We start from the raw sequence: 20,542 nt of genomic DNA, 5'->3' as shown, positions 1-20,542 counted from the left end.
CTTGGTTTGGGAAGTGGGTGGGTAGGATGGACTCTAGTTATAGTTTTGTATGTTAAAATGTATATTATTACAGGAGATTCACTACATTAAATTCTACTTGAGGTGGAACAAAATTTTATTCCTGCTCTTTTAGATAAGGGACTTGTTTGTTGACAATAGTATTCTCTTCTTCAAAGACGGACGGTTGTACAAAAAAAAACTTTTTTTTTTCCCCCCCAAACAAGTCTGTGTTTACTTGGGTCTTTTTTGCTATTCCATCGATTATTACTTAGCGGTTTGGAAGCAATTATAATAGAAATAATGCAGGTTACAAGTGCATTGAAAATAAAATTTTCAGAGATATTCAATAACCTATTTATATTTGAATATGAACATGATTTATTTCTGAAAACTCTAAACATTTTTGTAATTCTGGATCATATATATGTATATATGTTTTATTACATATATAAATATGTGGCTCAGAGAGAATGAATGATAAAAAATAGGGTTAACCCCATAGTGTATGTGTATGTATCATACTTAAATACTTTCACTCTGTGGATGGTTACTCTATTAAAATTGAGTCCTGAGCACATATAAAGCTTGTTTTCTAGCTTTCTCATCTGGTTAAGATGCTCTTCAATAAGACATCCTAAATGAGCATTCTTCTAACATTTGGCAGGTCTTGTGTTTCTGTTTCTTTTTCTATCAGTGTGAATTCTTCCAGGTTGTTGAAAATGGTGGACCATTTACATACTTTTGATTTAGAGTATTTAAAATCAACTGCTTACTTAAGTTACTGGCTTAAAAAAAAATTAAGAGTCTAGATCAGTCTGACAAAGTGAAACAGTAAGTGTCAGTTGCATTGAATTAAGTTTTTACTTCCATCATCATTTCTTTTCCTTATCATCAGGTAAAAAGAAAGTATAAAACAGGTGTTTATCACTAGGAGTTTATGGCTGCTTAAGGGCTATGTTCTCAGACAAAATTAACAACAAAGAGTTTTAATAACTCACATAAAGGTATTATAGGTAAAGTCAGATGACTTGAGAGTTTAGTAAGAGAAGGAAAGAGAATAGCTCCCTGGGAATACTGCTGATAAGGCAAAAGCTGAGAATTAGCTAATGAAGCAAGTAATAGCTATCAGAAACATGGGAGGTAACTCAGAAAGTCTAGAGAGAAAAGTTTTCAGGACGTAATGGATGGTTGCATAGTTGAGGGCATAGTCTCCATATTGCAGAGTATCTGCTCAAAGCCCTCATGAAGAATGTTCTTTTTCACATCTCTGTAATAGGAACACGTCTCATGTCTTTCATGTCTCTTTACATTATTTGAATCTTGATAAATTTCTTCTCCCTCACTTCCTTAGTGGTGGGTAGAGAGAGAAGACATGAAAAGTGGCTAGTAGTTCTGATATGGAGAAAAAGGATGTATTGGGACAAACCCATGAGACTGGGCAAGAAGAAAGTCATTAACCTTCAAGAATCAATTTAAACATTGATAGGAGGAATTGAATCACATATAACACAAAATAAGTGTTAAAACAGATTTAAGTGGAAGCAAGCTGAATGTGCATCAGTGGGTAAATGGATAAGGAAAATGTGGCATATACATACGATGGAATATTATTCAGCCTTAAAAAGAAATAAATTCTGGCATGTGTTACAACATGGGTGAACCTTGAGGACATTATGCTGAGTGAAATAAACCTGTCATAAAAGGACAAATACTGTATGATTCCATTTATCTGAGATGCCTAGAGTAGTCAAGATCGTAGAGACAGAAAGCAGAATGGTGGTTGCCAGGAGCTGGGGAGAGGGGAGTGGGGAGTTACTGGTCAGTGGGCACAGAGTTTCAGTTTTGTAAGAGGAAGAGTTCTGAAGTCGGATGGTGGTGATGGTTGTACAACAACGTGAATACTTAGTACTGTTGAACTGTGTGCTTAAAAATGGTGAAGATGGTAACTTTTATGTATTTTAACCTCAATTAAAAAAAATGGTCTAAGAGAGTGGGTAGATAAGAAGTAGAGAAACAGTGGACAACCTTTTAAGGTACAGGCAAGAAAATGGAGGGAAATTGAATGGCAGTTACAAATGGCTAGTATGATCAAGTAAAGGGCTTTCTTAAGAACTGGTAGAGTTGACTGTGCTTAAAGAAACAGGGAAGCACTCTACTGACATTTTTAAAAGTTGAACATTTTTTAAAAATTTTCAATTCAGGGAGTACTTTGTTCAAAAAGTACTGTGTATAAGAGTTGTAATTGGAATTATACCTTATTACATCATTTAATGCCAGCATTGATTTTCTTCATGGATAATTGTGTTGGTTTATGGATTGAAAAGATATTGTTGGCTAATAAAAAATGAATTTAAGCTAAGACAGGCTTGTGGACAGAATTGCTAGCTGGCACTCCTTACAGGCATGTCACTAAATGTTTTCAAATCCTTCGTAGAATTTATTTCCTGTGAAGAATTTGACTGACAATTCGAAAACGACGTCTTAAACTTTTGGGAAGGGGATGGGGGGGGACTAGGAAAAGAGGAATTGGGAGGGTGAGTAAGGCCCAAGAGAGACCCTACCTTTTGAATTTGCTTACGCATTTGTTTGGTTTCTGAATTGTGTGTTGTAAGAATGTAGAATTCTAACGTCATTATTTTCCATGTTTTGACCAGTACGAAACATTTTATGACAGACTTTTAATGATAGTGCTACAGCTCTACTGCTACAATGAATAATGATAGGTTTCTGTGTACTAGCTGCATTCCCACTGATCCAGAGCCTGTGACCTTAGCAAAGGTAAGCATGCCCCAGATTGCAGTGTGAGATAGTTGAAGATTGATCTGCTTTGGTAGTTGTCTAAATTTGTCTCATCTGTTTTTAATGAGCATGCTTGGTTGCATGAATTTGACCATGACATTAGACTGCATTCTCTTTTAGATGTGCAATTGGAAGCTTTTGGGTGTATAATTGGAAAAAGGGGAGGCCTAGTTTTAAGTTAGTGGATATATGTTTTAAGACTATGTCCCGATACTTTGAGTGGTTTTTAAGAATGTCCAAAAAGTAATCACTCTAGTTTCTAATGGAACCTGCACTATATTAAGTACTGGAGGCTGAATTTATCATAAAACTAAATGCTTGATCGATTAAGTTATGTGCATAACTGATTGTTCGACATGCTTTGTTGAGTGGCTTGACATTACAGTATACTATGTCTTCTTTTTTACTGCAGAGCTTTATTTTAAAGATGGAGCAGTTTGTGTTTTAGTATGTCTTATTTTGTGACAGAAGGTAAAGACAGACTCAAATTACCTCAAATATATTGGGATATTTGTTGTAAGGATACTTTATCGTCAGTGATTTTACTAATTGCAGGTGATAAAAATCAGACACTTGATTCCATTCATTATTGTGTCATCAAATGTGTATTTAGTTCTTGCTGTGAGACAGGCATTATTCTGAGTTTTGGGCATAAAGCATTGAGCAAATTAAATATTCTGCCCTCCGGAAGTTAATCCTCTTTTAGGGAGACAGATAGTAAACAAATTTGCAGGTGTGTATGTGCTCATAAGACTACTGGAACAGATAAGTGATAGGATAAAAGTAAAGCAGGGTAGCACATAGTCATTGACCAGGTAGGGTGAGGGCTTTTTAAGTAATGCAGTCAAGGAAGAACTCTGCAGAGAAGTGATATTCCTCGGTTCTAGATGTGAGTGTCAAGAGAGAGTGAGCCAAGGGGAGGTCTAGGTGAAGTACATTCCAGGCTTAGGGATCAGCCAGGCTAAGACCCTGAGGCTGGTGTGACCTCAAAGTATTTAGGGGATTATGAGAAGGCTAGTGTAGCTAGAAGATCATAACGGATGGGGAAAGTTGTACGAGACAAATCAGATCTGTGAGGTAGACGGGGGCCAGATCTCCTAGGACCTTGTAGGGCCCAATAAAGAGTTGGGTTTTGTTGTATGTGTAATGTAGTAAATTCTATGTCTAGATTCATTTGGGAGTTTTGAGCAAAGTAGTGATACAATTTTTCTTTTGAAAAGATTACTGTAGTAACTCTGTGGGCGTTCGACTTTGAGGAAAGGGGACAAGAGTAGAAGTGAAAGGCTGAGAGGCCTTGAGGCTCTCGCAGCAACTTGGTAGGAGGAGGGTAGCAGAGAGGTCTGACTGATAATGTAGTTTGAAGGAATAGCGGACAGGACTTGCTGCTGGATTGGATTCAGAAGTTGGTCGGGGTGGGGACAGGAACTAACGATGGCTAGATGTTATGGACCTGTGGTATTAAAATTTTTTGGAGATGGAGGCAATTAGAAAAAAATCTGAACAAGCCCAATTAGAGGACTAATAATGGGGGGAGAAGTTGATAAACACTGAGATCATGATGTAAAGACAGTGCTAGGAGGTCAGGAAGCAGAGGGAGGAGCCAGAAAAGACGAGCAGTGGCCAGTGAGGTGCTATATGAGGGGAACTGGGAGAACATGAGATCCTAGAAGCTTAGGCAGGACGTTTTTTTGTTTTTGTTTTTTTTTTAATGTTTATTTATTTATTTTGATGGAAGGGAGAAGGGGAGAGGGAGAGAGAATTCCAGGCAGGGGGCTCGATCTCACAAACCGCGAGACCATGACCTGAGCTGAAGTCAAGAGGGGGACACTCAACCTACTGAGCCACCCAGGTGCCCCAAGGAAGGAAACGTTTTAAGAAACAGGGCACAGTCCGTGTCAGATGTTCCAGAAGTTCAGATAAGACAGTGACCGAGATTAGGTTGGCAAAGCAGAGGTTAAGGTTGTTAGTGATCTTGACAAAAAGCAGTTGACTGCAGTGGTGGAAGTGAAAGTCTCATTGGAGTGGGTTAAAGAAGAAGTGAAGATGGTAAATACTGTTGGCTTTCAAACTAGATTTTGAGAAGAGAATGTAGAAGAAAAGCTTAAAAGGTGTAGATAGGTGGGGTCTGGCAGAATGGGTCCCCTGATTAAAAACAAATACACATATAGCTACTCCTTCAGAAATATCTGATATATTCTTGATATTTAGCCAAGTCTAAAATTGGGGCTAGAAATGGATTTTCTTAGGGGCTTCTTTTGGTCTTACTCTGTGTCTTATAATTACATCCTTTCCCAAATACAGATGGTTTATTAAATCCCATTTTGATGTTTTAATGAAATGAGCTAATATAACTCTCAACACTGAGAATTCTGTCGGTAAATTTTACTCCACTTTCCGCTTTCCAAAATCTTACTGGCTATTAGGATTTTCCCTACTGCACACGATTTCTTACTTTGACAAGGTGAAACCCTTGTCACTGTGTTCACTTAGGATCACTAGACATGTCTGTGTTGTGTAAGGGGAAATATAGGTGTTTTGAAAAGCATCATTGGAGGAGCAGGAAAGTGAATTTGAGATGACAAACTAGGAGCTGTCCATTCTGAGTTACTTTGCACATCTGGAGAAAGGGATGCTCTCCAGATACCTATAAATTCAGGGAATAGATGATTCTTGGTACATGATCTAAACACCCCCAAAAGTCAAGTAGTATTCATCAACTGAAGTAATATCTAAGAATACCAATGACTCTTCCCAACTGCTATTAGGCTTATAAAGAGTAAGAATGTGGAAGGTTTTTGTAGTGCTTTGTCTTCCTGATGTCCTGGACTTCTTGTCTGAGTCACTCACGAATTTTTGCCAAATGAGGCCTTTGCAATAGGGAAGAAGAACAAATGTGATATCAGAGAGCCAATGAGTATGGCGTTTACTAAGGTATCAGAGAATTAGTTGCCTAGGAGCATTTGCCTTTATGAAATTACAAAAAGGGCTTAAGTTATACGTAGTTATAGGTAATATCTTGTTATCAATTCTAGGAAAAGCAGTACTTTTATGTGACTTAGGCTGCTATAAGAAATGGTAGTTTTATAGTTTACAGTGCTGTCTTCATTTTCCATATTTAAAAAAAATTTTTTTTAATGTTTATTTATTTTTGACAGAGAGACCGAGCATGAGTGGGGGAGGGGCAGAGAGAGAGGGAGACACAGAATCCCAAGCAGGCTCCAGGCTCCGAGCTGTCAGCACAGAGCCCAACGTGGGGCTTGAACCCACAGACTGTGAGATCATGACCTGAGCCAAAGTCGGACGCTTCACCGACTGAGCCACCCAGGCGCCCCATTTTCCGTATTTTTTAATGGAAAATTTGATATTTTTTCAGAAATGAATTTCATGTCATTATGAACGTCTTTCATTTTTCTGTATATTAATAGGAAGCAAGGAGTAGAACTCTCTGAAATACCAAATGGATGCAATATTTTTATTAGTAGCATTTGTGTAGGTTGAAAGCATGTATAAACTACAAATAGGTATGGTGTTTGTCTTCTAGAATATAAGAATTGGTTCAGTTTGCAAGTCAGTTGGTTAGGCAGGATTTAGAGGTTACCAATTTTGGTTTGTCAACACTTCCATTAAAATAATAATGATTACTTACTAGAGTAAGCTGTCTTATTTTCACCGAATAACAAGCGTAAGAAAGTGTAATTTATAATTTAAGAACTCTGAATTTGATTATTTGGTAATAGCGTGTTGGTTTGTCTGCCAACAGTGTCACCAAAAGAAACAGAATTACTTTCTTCCCCTTTGGCACAGCTGGGGCCTAGGGAGAAAAAAAGTTAGAACAGGAAAGCGTTTCTGGATCTGGGAAGTAAGTCATTTGCAAGAGAACAAAGAAATACGACTGGGAATTATTGAGTACACAATTAGAAAATGCAAAAAAAAAAAAAAAAATATATATATATATATATATATATATATATATATATATATATATATATGAAGCAGGTTATTTCAACTCCAGCCGGTAAAAGTAGAGCAGTAATAAAGTTTAAATGTTCAGTAATTTAAGCCAATGTAAATACCGTATTCCTAAAAAAGACTACTAAAATTTCACATCATTTCTGAATGTAACCTAAGAAAATTTAAAGTAGTTTTCAAAAGGCATCATAAGCATTTTTGTAGTAGTTTATTAGTTTTTTGCTGGATAAACAGCCTAAATCCATTCTAGAAGCTTTCTAAGAGGGTGAATTTAGTATCTTACATCTTTTCAACCTGGTACTAAGTGAGTAATGAACAATAAGTAAACTTTATGGGTTCTGAGGCTTCATAATCACTGAGGCTTCTTGTATTTTAAACACTCATTTCTTGAGAAACCTCAGGGTACAGCTGTCCTTTCCTGAAGAGATACTATCCCAAAGTAATGTGGAACTTGAATGCCTATGTTCAGTTCTTTACACAGCACTTACTAGATTTGTGGCCTTGGGCAAGTACCTTAATCTCCGTGTCCCTAACTTTCCCCGTCTGTAAAGTGTAGCTAATATAGCACCCACCTTAGAGGATTGTGTTGAAGATTAAATGAGTTAATGACGATTTAGAGGTTAGAACAATGCTTGATAACTAATCAGAGCCTAGTGTTTGCTATTATCATTGTTAGAGTGAAAAAATTACTACTCTTTAAGAAGAACACAAGCTACAAAGTGATAGAGAAGTCAGCAATTATTAGAACTCTACCTACATAATTGAAAAAAAATGGAAAGATTCCTTTTTAAAATTTTCATGTTTTAAGACAGTTTCAAATTTAGTGAAAAGTTGCAAGACCAGAACAAAGAACTCTGGTCATGCAACTTGTACCCACTAGTTTTAGCATTGCTGGATATTTCTTGCCTGAATTCATTAACTCTGATGGTTGCCAAATTGTAATTTTTTGAGTTCCATTATTCCTTCTATTCCTGGATTTTACTGTAAGGGAGAGATTTAAACAGTGTGTTATCAACATCTTGTGAAGATGGTGGGGAGATAATAGATGTATCTTGAAATTAGAAATTGGAGAAATAGTCTCCAATCTTATGATTTGAAGATTGATTTCCTGCACTTAAATTTACATCGGTGTGGGTGGACTCTTGGATTTGTAGTTTATTCGGTGAGTTATAATTTGTTGCTCTCATTATTTTGTTCCAGATTTGGCTGGTGGAAAGCCTTTCAAGCTGGCTGGTTTCTGTATTCTTTTATATGTATATCTCCATCATTTTTTTTTTTTTTTTAGCTCTTCCTTACTTTCTGGCACAAAAAAGGTGTTCCGGGCTCAGATTTTGTTATTTGTCAGCCCTAGGCCTGGAAACAACCGTTTCTTCAAGGAGTCATGGTTGCTGATAGTTTAGATAGTATTTAGAAGCCGTGATTTGCGCACTAGACGTGATCACTGCTACTGAGGTGTTGCTGTTGGCGAGCCTTCTCAGTGAACAGTTAAGAAATGCGCACCCCTCTATTTCTGTCTGTATATTAAAAAGTCTTGAGCATCATTGTCACCTGATACCACGTCATACCGCTACCAGTACAACACTACTGCGTTAGTTCTGCTGAATCCCTTTCCCTATCTGTAGCTGCTTTTACTCAGCAGGAAAACCCTAGCTCTGCTGTTTTCAATGTATTTTCCTATTTGCCCGTCCCCGGGTAATTGCCAGTCTCTTGACCCCTTTGGGCTGCTGCCTTACCCAGGAGCCTGTGTGTATAACCCCTCTGCCCTCACTGAGCCCTCACCCCAGTGTCCCATTACGGAGACTCTGGTCACCACTGGCCTGTCTTCCCGTCCTCTTATGGAACCTGGCCACTGCTGGGCAATTGAAAGACTGTGAAATGAATTTAAGAAAGAGAAAAAATTTTGGAGAGAAGTCTGAGCCCTCTCCAGTTGACACTATGTCAATGAGTCTGTCTTTACGAATTACTTTTTATTACTGAAGCACGTTATTCACACTTTTCCTTTCTGACATAACTCTAGCTATTGAGAAAGTAACATGGGAATGGGGAGGTTATTTAGTATTTTAATGTTTTAACCATTGTGTCAGTACTCACAAAACGAGAGAACTTTTCTTAAAAGTAATTTTGTCATTAATAACTAGTTAAACCACTGCTGTATATAGTAAATGAAACCCAAGTTGGAAAATAGCTAGTAACTATCTGTGAGATGTTAAATTTCTTAGTGTCAAATGTACTAGAAAAAGGCATTTATAGTTGCAGATCAAACAGAAGCTGCCTGAGTAAATTATCTTGAAACTGCTTCTGTCATTGAAATTGGTGAATTTTTCTGTTCTAGAAGAAAGTAGGATTAAAAGTTTTGAACATAGTGTCTTCCTGCCTGGAGATTGTATGACAGGCTCTGATAGCTTAATTTTTAGCTGGCCTTTAGTTTAATCTCCTTTAGAAAGAGTTTATTCACTGGGCTGGCTTTTGTATTCATTTTTTTGTTGAACTCTTTTTTCCTTTTTAATGTTTAATTATTCAGAGAGAGAGAGAGAGAGAGAGAGAGAGAGAGAGAGAGAGAGAATCCCAAGCAGGCTCCCCACTGTCAGCACAGAGCCTGAGCGACCGGGGGCTCGAACTCAAGAACCATGAAATCATGACCTGAGCCGAAATCAAGATTCAGATACTTAACTGACTGAGCCACCCACGTGCTCCGTGTTGAATTCCCTCTTAAATCAGTACATTTGCTTACTTTGAGCTTTCTGATAGTCTTGGTAGTAATTTCCTGACTCTGACGTTTTACATTTATTTTACTCAGTGCCCAATAGTAACTATACTTGTGAACTCAGTAAATATTTGCTGAATAAAAGAATCCCAAGTTGCCTGTAGAGAAAACCTCTTGAAGAAACCTTCAGATTCTAAGGGAAGAAAAATGGATTATTTTTAATAATTATAATAGAAAATTAAAGCAAACATTTGGAAAGCTGTCATTTAAAGGTAGAATTTTTGTTGTTAAACATAGTCTTTGAAAAGCGGCCTCCACTCCATTTTATGAACCTTAGTCATACTGCTGAAGATGTTTGTTGCTTTATCTAGAAATGCCACTAAGAAGAGTGAATGAAGGTGACATTTTCCTGGCAGCCTTGGTTGATAGAATCACTTTGCCATCTATTCACTCACCCGACAAGCATTAATTGAGTTCCTAAGACGTTTCTGCCATCCCACATTTATTTAGTGCTTGCTATATTTTTGATGTTGTACACTATGTTGGGAATGTAAAAATGAGTAAGAAATATTGTCTGCCCGCAAAGAACTTACCTTCATTTAATGTGAAATGCTCTTTTTGTTCCCAGTTTGGTGTTTAAAAAGTGAGTAAGTCAGTGAATGAATGAATGAGTGAATGAACCAAGGAACGAAAGAAGGAGGGTGGCTGAGGGCTGAGTGTACCGTGAGAGAATGTATAAGCAGAGATACAGCCACTCTACCCCTGAGGTGGTATCTTTAATGACACAACAATGAGGTATTCAGGAAAACTTGAGTTTATTAAACGTGAAGGTTTTTTTTATGGCTCTTGAGTCTACTGGCTTGTTGACTCAAGAAAGTGCATTCCTTGAATTTCCTTAATTACAAAAACTTTCTGATCCATTGTTATTTATTTTACTGTGATAATAATTTGCATTTGTAGAGTACTTTTACCATGGCTAAGAGTCATTCCCACATACATTTTGCTAATCTTCAGAACAGGCACACAGTTTTGAGACTGTTTCTCCGGTTTTTATTTTTAAGATAGGTCTTTGTTATTCTTCACCATCTTCATGGAATTAAGGGTTGATACTACACTCTGTTTAAATGCTAATAAGATTGCGGTTCACAATAGAAAAAGTAGTAGAGCCTTCTCAGCATCCGTGGCACCACTCCTGGGAAGAGAAGCACCCTGGTAATTTTTAGTTCTGAATGTTCAGACATTTACCAACACTTAAGCAGTGTGCCTAAAAAGTACATGTAGTTCTTACCTGGTAAAAGGTCAGGAGCTCATGAGAGAAAGTGTGTGGATTTATTCCTCTTTGGTACAGCTACTAACAGATGGACTTCCCAAGTTCAGGGTGTGGCTTTTCGGTGTCCAAATACAGCATGTTCCAGGAATTTAGTCCATGCTACAGAGACGGGCCCCGCCAGACAGCGTGTGAACGAGCTCACATTCGGGCCCCATTCTGAAGATAAGCGTGTGTGGACCGTGCGGGGCAGCTGATCACCGGCCTCGCTCTGAAGTCACATCATAAAGTCTGCATAAGTACGGACCGAGTGAAGATGAAATGTGGAAGGCTTTCAACTTTTTCATCTTTTGTATTCTACAAAGTAATATGCAAATGTTTCCGTTACATTGAGCTGAAGTTGCTTTTCATCACAGTCGTGCTGTATTGTACCTTAGGTTAACTGTGTTTTCCTGTGACAAGTTACGTCTGTCACTGTAAAGAGAACTTCTGAGGTTTTAGTTACTTGAAGTTCTCAGTGAAATTGAATTTAGAAAGTGGCGAATACTGGTGTGCACCTGTATTTTAGAATATGGTACTTCATATAAACATGCCAATAATTCAGATTTCTTTTAACCCGCAAGTGGTTTTTAGCTTCTTTGTCAGAGAAGCTTCACAATAGAGAACTTCTCTGAATAACCCTTTTATGTGGCCAACTTGACATGTAGCTACCTTTGTTAACAGTGTTTATTCTTCCTCCTCCCTGACCTTTTTACCAAACCTTTTGGTATTTATCAAGATGTTTTCATGCTTTGATAGAAAGTAGTGAGTGTGTATTGAACGTATTGTATTTAAGTCTACATTACTGTATTACGATATCAGAAGTTGATTTTTCTGAAATACATTAGTCTGCCAGAAGAAACTGTTGTGCCAGTTGCTTTCTTAACATTAAGAACATTACAAGAGTTTTGTTTTTTTTTTATCATAAATTTAGGATGTGGCATTTTTTGAAAAGTAGTAGGAAAGCTATTAAGACATGAAGTACAGAATAAATGTAATGTGCATATTATACCCAAGTTCTGACATGGCTGATGGTGACTTTGGCTGTGTTTTGAAATTTTTTCATCATGCAGAGGAGGGAGAGGAGGAGGGGGTGAGGGTAATAGTCAGAAGCTGGGGCTTTGAAGTCCACAGATCCTGTCTCCACCACTCGTGTGCATGTAGACAAGTTACTCTTACTGTCTGAGCCTCCGCTTCCTGATCTGTGGACCAAGATTTTACTATTACTCGTAAAACCTATTTCAGAGAGTTGTTGAAAGAATTTCATGAAATGATTCATGTAAAGCATTTAGCATAGTTACTGGAAATTGCCAGGTGCTCACAGAATGTCAGCTACTGCTTTTCTTAACATGTTCTGTGTGTGCACTAATGCCTTATAATTACCGATCGGTTTTTTCTCACAGTATTTAGGTAATTTTACAGATCATCTTTGAAGGTTTTTAGGACAGCATGTACTTACATTGAATATAACCGATGAAAACTTACATGGTGGTACCTCACTAAGTTGTTTTGTATTTTTAGGCCTGTAACTTAATACAAGTCTATGGCTAAGTACACCGGGTGCATTGGTTTTATAAGATTGCCTTTTACAGGTGAAAAGAGCAAGTGAATATGTAAATTTTAATCTTCGGAAGTTTGTCTTTCACACTGGTTTGTGTATGTCGTGTTTGCTTCAGTGAGGGCTGGGCCGGAAGCAACCAGATTCTCATCTCACCTTCTGTCCCAACACACAGCTTCCGACCTCCAGTATGTCCTAGGTGTCTGTGATCCCATTTGGAGTCCAGCCTCCTCCAGTGCTGCTTTGGAATAGGATATCGTGAAAACAGTATTTTTTGTCTTTCACACGACTGTAGGTGTGGCATAGCCCATAGACACAATTCAAAACAAAACAAAACAGGTTTGGTTCTCACCCTTAGGGGTCAGGTATACATACAACTAATACTTAAATGGCCACTTTATTCTGGACGGCATAGTTCCTGCCTTATGGAAGCTTACAGTATAGTAGGGACATAAGATATAATTAAGCAGATACTTGGAAAATGAGGCAGCGTGTGTGGTGTGCCATTTGGTAGAAACAGTAAGACTATAGAAATTCAGGGAGGGAGAGATCACTTTCAGTTGCACTGTCTCTTCTGCTTAGAACCAGTTTGGACACGAGGATGTACCTGTGCGCGATTCATGTGTTTCTGTAAGAAGGCTGCTTCAGTGTGGTGGCCACAGGAACGCTAGCTTCTCTTTCTGTTGTTGGCTATTTCTAGCCCTTCCTCTCTCTTCATTCTCTCCATTACTACAAGTCGTCCTGCTGACTAAAAACTTTCTCCCCTCAGGTCCAGTCATTATTTTTCATCCTTTTCAAATGCTGATCCAAAATAATTACATGCCGGAGAGACCGACACTTGCAAGGAGGAAGGAGAAGAGAGGGAAACTGTTTTGGTACAGAATCAGGAACTTTGTTCCCTATTAAAATAGCCCTGTTGAGGGCAAGGGGAGGGTAATGAAAAGGAGAATCCTTATCTTGCCTCTGTTCCTGTGAAAATCCATAAACGGGTACCCCCACACATCCTACATCCCCACACCCACTCATCTCCTGCAGATTTGGTTCTACTCACCATCCTGTCCCCACTCTTTCCTGTTCCCCACCACCTGCTTTGCGCCAGAGCCCTGCTCTGGCTCTGAATCCCCTGGCTCTTTGAAATCTTGTCATTTAGGCTTTTTCAAGTCTTAGGAGTCACCCCATGATGAAGAACTGGAATAAGTGCCCTTGCGCTGTTTGTTGTGTTACTATTTCCACGCCCTCAGTAGGCCACAGTGTGTGCTAGATGTCTCTAGCAGAATCCCGAATCCGTGAATGCGATCACCTATGGCAGATTGCTCATAAGCGATGTTTAACTCTTGTATTACTGTTAGTACTATGTGTCTGGAAGGTTTGTTCCAAAGAGAACCTGTGTTTTCCGTTTTAAACAGTGAGCTATTCTTTTTCAAAATGTTTTTGATGTTTGTTTATTTATTTTGAGAGAGATGGAAGGAGGGGCAGAGAGAGAGGGAGAAGAGAATCCCAAGCAGGCTCCACGCTGTCAGCACAGAACCCCACATGGAGTTCGAGCTCACGAACTGTGAGATCATAACCTGAGCCAAGATCGGGAGTCAGATGTGTAAGCGATGGAGCCACCGAGGCGCCCCTAAGCAGTGAGCTAATCTAAATCAGGAGACACCTATATTGGCAGTGAACTTGGATTCTGCAGATGAGAGTTCAGATTCTAGCTCTTCCAGTTAATAGACAGATGCGACCACATATGTAATTACTTGGGCCTCTTTTGGCCACAGTCCTCTGTATAGACTAGAGAGAACAGCTGTCTCTCAAATGTGAACGTGGGGAGTTAAATGAGGATATATATGAAAGTATAATAAAATGTACAATCCTGTATCAAAGGAGTATGGCTTTTGGGTGTTGACAACCACTGTATTAGGTAAAAGAACAGGTTCCTGCCCTCTAGGAATTCATCACCTGGGGGTAAGACAGGCATGAGTGGTCGCGTGAGAGTATGTGACAGATCCTGTGGCAGATTTATGTGCATGTGATCTGGAGCACAAAGAAGAGCGACTATGATCCGGGAATTGATGGGTGGGGAAAACTTGGTGGAGGAGGGACTTCCTGATCTGAGAATTAAAGGCTATGGAAGAACATGCTGGGCAAAGAAGGAAGAAGGAAGACCATCCCAGGTGGAAGGAGTGGCATGGGGGAGTGTGGTACATTCAGAAAGCTGCAGATATGGCTGCAAATGTGACCGGAACATAAACTGTGTACTTGCAGCGCGTAATTTGATTATTGGGAGCACTTACCTAACTCTAAGAAGACAGTGTTACTGCCCAGTGGTGGACAGCTCCGGAAGCAAACTTGGTCTGAAAGCTGCTTTGATCCTTTACTAATCTGTTAGGTCTAATTAAGAACGTCACCTTCGTAGACTTTTAAGTTCAGTGTGGTGATCAAAGTACCTACTTCAAGGGGTTGTTGCAACGAGTATTTGAAATAATGTTTGCAAATCTCCTGGTATTTAATACGCACATGATAAACATTAGCAGCAGTTTTTGTTGCTGTCCTGAAAGTTCTTAGAGGCACTTTTCCCCTGTCAGTATTTTTTTTTTTTTTAATGTTTTTGTGTTTATTTTTGGGAGAGAGAGAACATGAACAGGAGAGGGTCAGAGAGAGAGAGGGAGAGGGAGACACAGAATCTGAAGCAGGCTCTAGGCTCTGAGCTGTCAGCACAGAGCCCAACTTGGGGCTCGAACTCCGGGACCACAAGATCATGACCTGAGCCAAAGTTGGACGCTTAACTGACTGAGCCACCCAGACGCACCATCCCCCGCCCCCGTCAGTATTTTATAATCTACTTTCTAGGCCAGCAGTTTAGTAATATTTTAAACACCAACTTTTGTTTGTTATAATGGAATCAGAATTTGAATGAATTAAAAAAAATTTTCTTTAACATTTATTTTTGAGAGAAGAGAGAGAGCATGAGCCGGGGAGGGGTAGGGAGGAGGGAAACACAGAGTCTGAAGCAGGCTCCAGGCTCCAAGCTGTCAGCACAGAACCCGACGTGGAGTTTGAACCCATGAACCATGAGATCGTGGCCTAAGTCAAAGTCTGACTCGTAACCGACTGAGCCACCCAGGTGCCCCAAATTTGAGTGAATTTTAAAAGATGGTCTAGCCTGATTTTATCATTTTGTATGTGAAGAAACTGAGTTGCATTTAATAACCTGGCTGTGGTAAATCAGTGATACAGCTGGGACCAGAATCAGGTCTCTTCCTGTTCCGGAGGTCTTTCTACTTGCCTTGGAATAAATGTCAAAAGTCACTCAGTGACACGATTTCTAGCAGAAACCACATAAGGTAACAGCACGGAAATCGGCTTTGCTGGAGCTTTGCAGATACGGAAATTTTAGTTTTTAACGAAATACACTCTCCTCCTCTGGCCGCCCTCTGGTGGAAGTGCTGTGTAGCAACAGCATATGTGAAAGCAATTGAGAGGCAGGTGACAAGGAACCAGATAATTCTTAAATGTGTAACTACAGACACTTTTTATTTGGGTCTCTTCACTAAAATGTGAAAATAGATTTTCATAGTATCTGTCAATTAAGCATGTTCTAATTCATGTATTCCAGAGGATCCAACAGATAATTTGTTGAACATCTTTTGTGTACCAAATGCTAGGAATAGAATGATGAGCAAAAAAAGTGTGCTTTAGTGAAATAAACAGATGTTGAAATAATAATCATACAAATAAATAATTACAGTTAATGCTATGCCTAAAAAGTACCGAGTGATTTATGACCAATAGCAGTGTTTGGGAAGGCTCCCTTGAGGAATTAAGGGTTTTAACTGAGATTGGAAGTCTTGGTAAAGTAAATAGACAAAGATGAGTCAGCGATGGAGAAAAGAGTCTCTATATTGAGGAAACAGCAGGTGCAAAGGCCCTGAGGAAGGACATCGTATGACCTCTCCTAAGAATTGAAAGGCAGCTAGTATATTTGGAGCAGAGAAAGCTAATATAAAATACAAGTCCTGGTCATGAAAAGTGAAGGTATTTACTAGGCATCACCAAAGAAACCAAAAAGCACAAGAAGAAGTGAGCTTCCTCCCAAAGTAAACTGTGTGCTCTTTGTTAGAATTTTGTTGTTTTAAAGATTCATTGTAAAAGAAATGACTTTAGAACCACTAGAATATTCTGTTTACAGAGTAGAGTGACATTAGGATTTGGGCACTTTAAATATGTATTTTTTTTTCATTAGATTTTTCTTCCTTTCTATCCTGGCTCATTGGGAATTGAAGGAATATTTTGATATGCTGGAGTGTTGAGATCAGGGACTTCTGTTGTTGATCAGTTGAACAGCCATGGAAATGACAGAGGGAATCTTCTCCTGTTTTCTTGGCTGAGATTTTTGTGTGGGTGTACGAGGTGCAGCTGCATGTTGGTTTCTTGGCAATCAAGACAAGTAATTCTCAGTGCAGTTCATGTTGAATGGGAAGCAACTTAAGAGAAAAAAGGCTATTTCGAATTTATTAAATTCATTGGAAAGCACCGAGGGCCTGAACCTTTAGCTGGTATTCTAAGTTATTTGGCTAAATGGATACAGCAGCCTCAGGCATGTGTCCAAGCTTATGCCAGGAACACATGAAGGAGAGAAAAATTTTTAAATAGTCCAAGTTTTGTCTCAGTATAAAATAATCAATTACCATATGTAGGTTTTAAATGAATTTTTGCTAGCTGCTTTCTTGTTGTGACTTATTGAAGCTTTTTCTCTAAAGAACACTTAATGAAAAAGGCAGATTGTGAAAATTTAGCTTTGCTTGCAGAAGTGAATTCCTAATTTTCTGTAGTTTATCAGGAAGGTATTTCTCAGATTTATGCATACACAGATGGATTCCCAGATCTGCTTTTATTTTTTTTTTTTAATTTTTTAATGTTTATTTATTTTTGAGAGAGAGAGCGTGAGCACAAGCAGGGGAGGGGCAAAGAGAGAGAAGGAGACACAGTTCGAAGCAGGCTCCAGGCTCTGAGCTGTCAGCACAGAGCCTGATGTGGGGCTCAAACCCACGAGCTGTGAGATCGTGACCCGAGCTTAACCGACTGAGCCCCCGAGGTGCTCACTCATGTTCTTCACTATCCTCTGACCTTTCTGTGGTCTATAAGCACTTTGTGTTCCCCAAACCTCAAACTAAATGCAGACAATCTGGAGCTCTTAATTTTTTAAGGACACTTGCATCCTTCCCTTTGGATACTCTCATCATTGTCCTTCATATTCTTCAAGCAGAAATGTCTGAATTGCTTCCAGTCTTTAACTGCTTGTTTACATCTCTACTGCTATTTAATATTATTGCTCTCAGAATAGCATAGAGTCAGGTCCTACAGTCAGTTGGCCTGGGTTCAAATCCAGTCCTGCTACTATCTATCTTGGTCCCATTAACCTTTTAGTTTCTCGTCTCCATAAATGAAAATAATTATGTTAGTGTTTCATAAGTTTTGTGTGTTTTTAAATAAGGCTTAAAGGAAAAAATGTGAATATAAAGGGCTTAATTCAAAATAAGTGTCCAGGAGAAAAGATGTTAGCTATCATTTTCTTCATGATTTAGGGCCAGTCTCCTGGAGTCCATTAATAGCTGTGTTCAGTGTCCTGGGTGATCTCATTCGGTCTAAAGACCATCCAAATGCTGAAGACTCTCAATTTTTATATCTCTGTTTCTAATCGCACTCTTCCCTAAGCTCCAGACTTGTATATCTGACTGCTACTATGTGTCCGCACTTAAATATCTAATATATCCTTCAAATATAACATGTCTAAAAACAGAACTTTTGATCTCTGTCACCTGCCTTGCTTGTCTTCCCAGTCTGTTCCTCCCATTCTTTAATATTGCAGTTGATGGTACTATCCTCTCAACTTTTTTTTGTTTTGTTTTTGTTTGTTTGTTTTTTACTTTCCTGTAGCTACCAGCCCCCATCTATTTCATGAACACATCTAACAGCATTCTCCCCACAATATATCCTAAACCTGACCACTTGTCACCATATCCTCTACTGACACCATAGTCCAAGAGTGATATAGCCTCTTGTATGGACTGCTATATAAAGGAATGTTCTCCTTACTGCTCTGGGCTTTCAGTCTTGTCTCCTACACAATCTACAATCCATTATCCGCATTGAAGAGTAAATACAGATTTAAAAACATTGATTATTTACCCCCCCCCCCCGCCACTTCTTACTGAAATTAGAAAAATATCCAGAATTTTTTAAAGTCTTCTATGACCTGGCCCCTCTGCTTTCTCTTTCTTTTTCTCAAATACAGGTTGTTCATTCCTTTAGTAAGGCCTTTATACTGCTAGCTTTTCCATCTGTTTGAGATATTTTTCTCCCGGATGATCACAGTGTTGGCTCCTTGCAAAGTTTTAGGTCTCAGTTCAGATAATAGTTCCTCAGAGGCTGATCCTGACATCTTTCTCCTTTCTTTCTTAATAGCTGATCACTGTCTGAAATTTTCTTCACTTTTCTTCCTCCTCTTGTAAATGGCCCCCCCCCCCATCCCATGAGGGCAAGGATTTTCTGCATTTGCTTATTACCATATTCCATTGCATTAGAATGGAACCTGATATTCACAAGCTTTACAGTATTCTGTGGATGGATGACTAAATGAAAGAAAGAATGAATGGATACATGTCTTATAAGTTTTTCTACAACCAGGGAAATGATGGATTATTTCCTCCTATATGAATTTTGCATAGATGCTTATTTTAGAATTAAGCACGCTAATATTTTATTCTTTTTCTTTCATGCTTTCTCTGTTATAGATTATAAACTTAAGTATAGGAAGTATGTCTCCGCTGTTTTCAGCTTCTCATAGAATGCCAGATATCATTTAAGTACTTTGTGTTGATTGAATTGAAAATTCAATCTAACATCCTCCGAAGTTTTAGTAATTTTATATACATGTGTATGTATGTGTATATAAATATATATGTGTAAATTATGTAAAGTTTCCAAGCTGATAATTATGTTTAAAATATGCCTTCCCCTTTTATCTCTTGCAGTTCATAATTGGACCCTTGAAGACACGCTTCAGTGGTTGATAGAATTTGTTGAACTACCCCAATATGAGAAGAATTTTAGAGACAATAATGTCAAAGGAACAACGCTTCCCAGGTGAGTCTTTATTATCCAAATGTATTTTTTTTTTCACTCAAGGAGAATTATATACTAGATGTTACTTTTCTGTGCCAAATTTATAAGTTATCTCTGTGACTAAGGGCTCAAGGGAAATATCATATCCATTCTTTAATTTTTTAAGGTGTGAATTTGTAAGTTTTAATCATTTTTCTTTGTCTAAATAATCAAGCTCTTTTTAAAATTTATTCCCAAAGAAAGTAATTTTTGAAATTAGAAGGTAGGCCAACTACATCTTTGTTAGATAACATCAAAAGCCCAACCTCTGACCATGTGGTAAATATAACAAAAACATATTCATTTGATATGAATCCACCTTTATGAAAAACCTATTTGAGTGGGTTAATGTACAGATCTTTCTTAGTTGTATTCTTTAATAATAATAGTCACTTAATATTGGTGGCCACAAGTTAAAGCTCAAAAAAAAGCTTAATAAACAAAATGTAAATAATAGCCATTTTTTATTTATTTTGAGAGAGAGAGAGCACACGCCTCTGATCCTAAGGAGGTGACAGAGAGAGAGAATCCCAAGCAGGCTCCAGTGCTCTCAGTAAGGAGCCCAATGCAGAGCTTGAACTCATGAACTGTGAGATCATGATCTGAGCCGAAATCAAGAGTTGGACGCTTAAGTGACTGAGTCACCCGTGTATCCCTAATAGCAACCATTTTAAAATGTATATAACATAAAGGTACTCTGTATTATGTCATTTAAACTTCATGGTTAAAATTAAGTATGTATTGTTATCCCCATTTTGCAGATAAAAAGCAAATCAGAGAAAAGTCAAATGTTTTGCCCAATTCAGCCCTTGAACCTAGATAGATCTGATACCATATTTTGCCCAATTCAGCACTTGAACCTAGATAGATCTGATACCAAAGTCTAGGATTCCAGTTTATCCCTTAGATGCCTGGAATTATTCGTTTTCTAAATTTTACTTTCTAAATCTCCATTAGTTAACTTAAAAATCTTTAAAGACTCAAATGTCAAAATTTGCAACGATTCTACCAGAACTTGCTTGTGTTCCATTCCTCTCTCAAATGTTTCTTGAAT

The 20,542-nt window shown here is 38.4% G+C and overlaps 1 protein-coding gene across 4 annotated transcripts in view; it reads left to right on the top strand.

Annotated features, from left to right (window-relative positions):
• The window catches only part of STIM2 (stromal interaction molecule 2), a 150,533-nt gene that overhangs the window by 99,800 nt on the left and 30,191 nt on the right, over positions 1-20,542 (top strand). For all 4 annotated transcript variants that reach the window (XM_053217481.1, XM_027052538.2, XM_027052464.2 and 1 more), the window contains exon 4: positions 19,359-19,470. In XM_053217481.1, coding sequence (XP_053073456.1) covers positions 19,359-19,470 — 112 coding nt within the window. The remainder of the gene's footprint in view (positions 1-19,358; positions 19,471-20,542) is intronic.

Source organism: Acinonyx jubatus, chromosome B1 (assembly GCF_027475565.1).
Source record: "Acinonyx jubatus isolate Ajub_Pintada_27869175 chromosome B1, VMU_Ajub_asm_v1.0, whole genome shotgun sequence".
NCBI lineage: Eukaryota > Metazoa > Chordata > Mammalia > Carnivora > Felidae > Acinonyx > Acinonyx jubatus.
The sequence above is the reverse complement of the archived record's forward strand: the minus strand, read 5'-3'. Positions and strand labels throughout refer to the sequence as shown.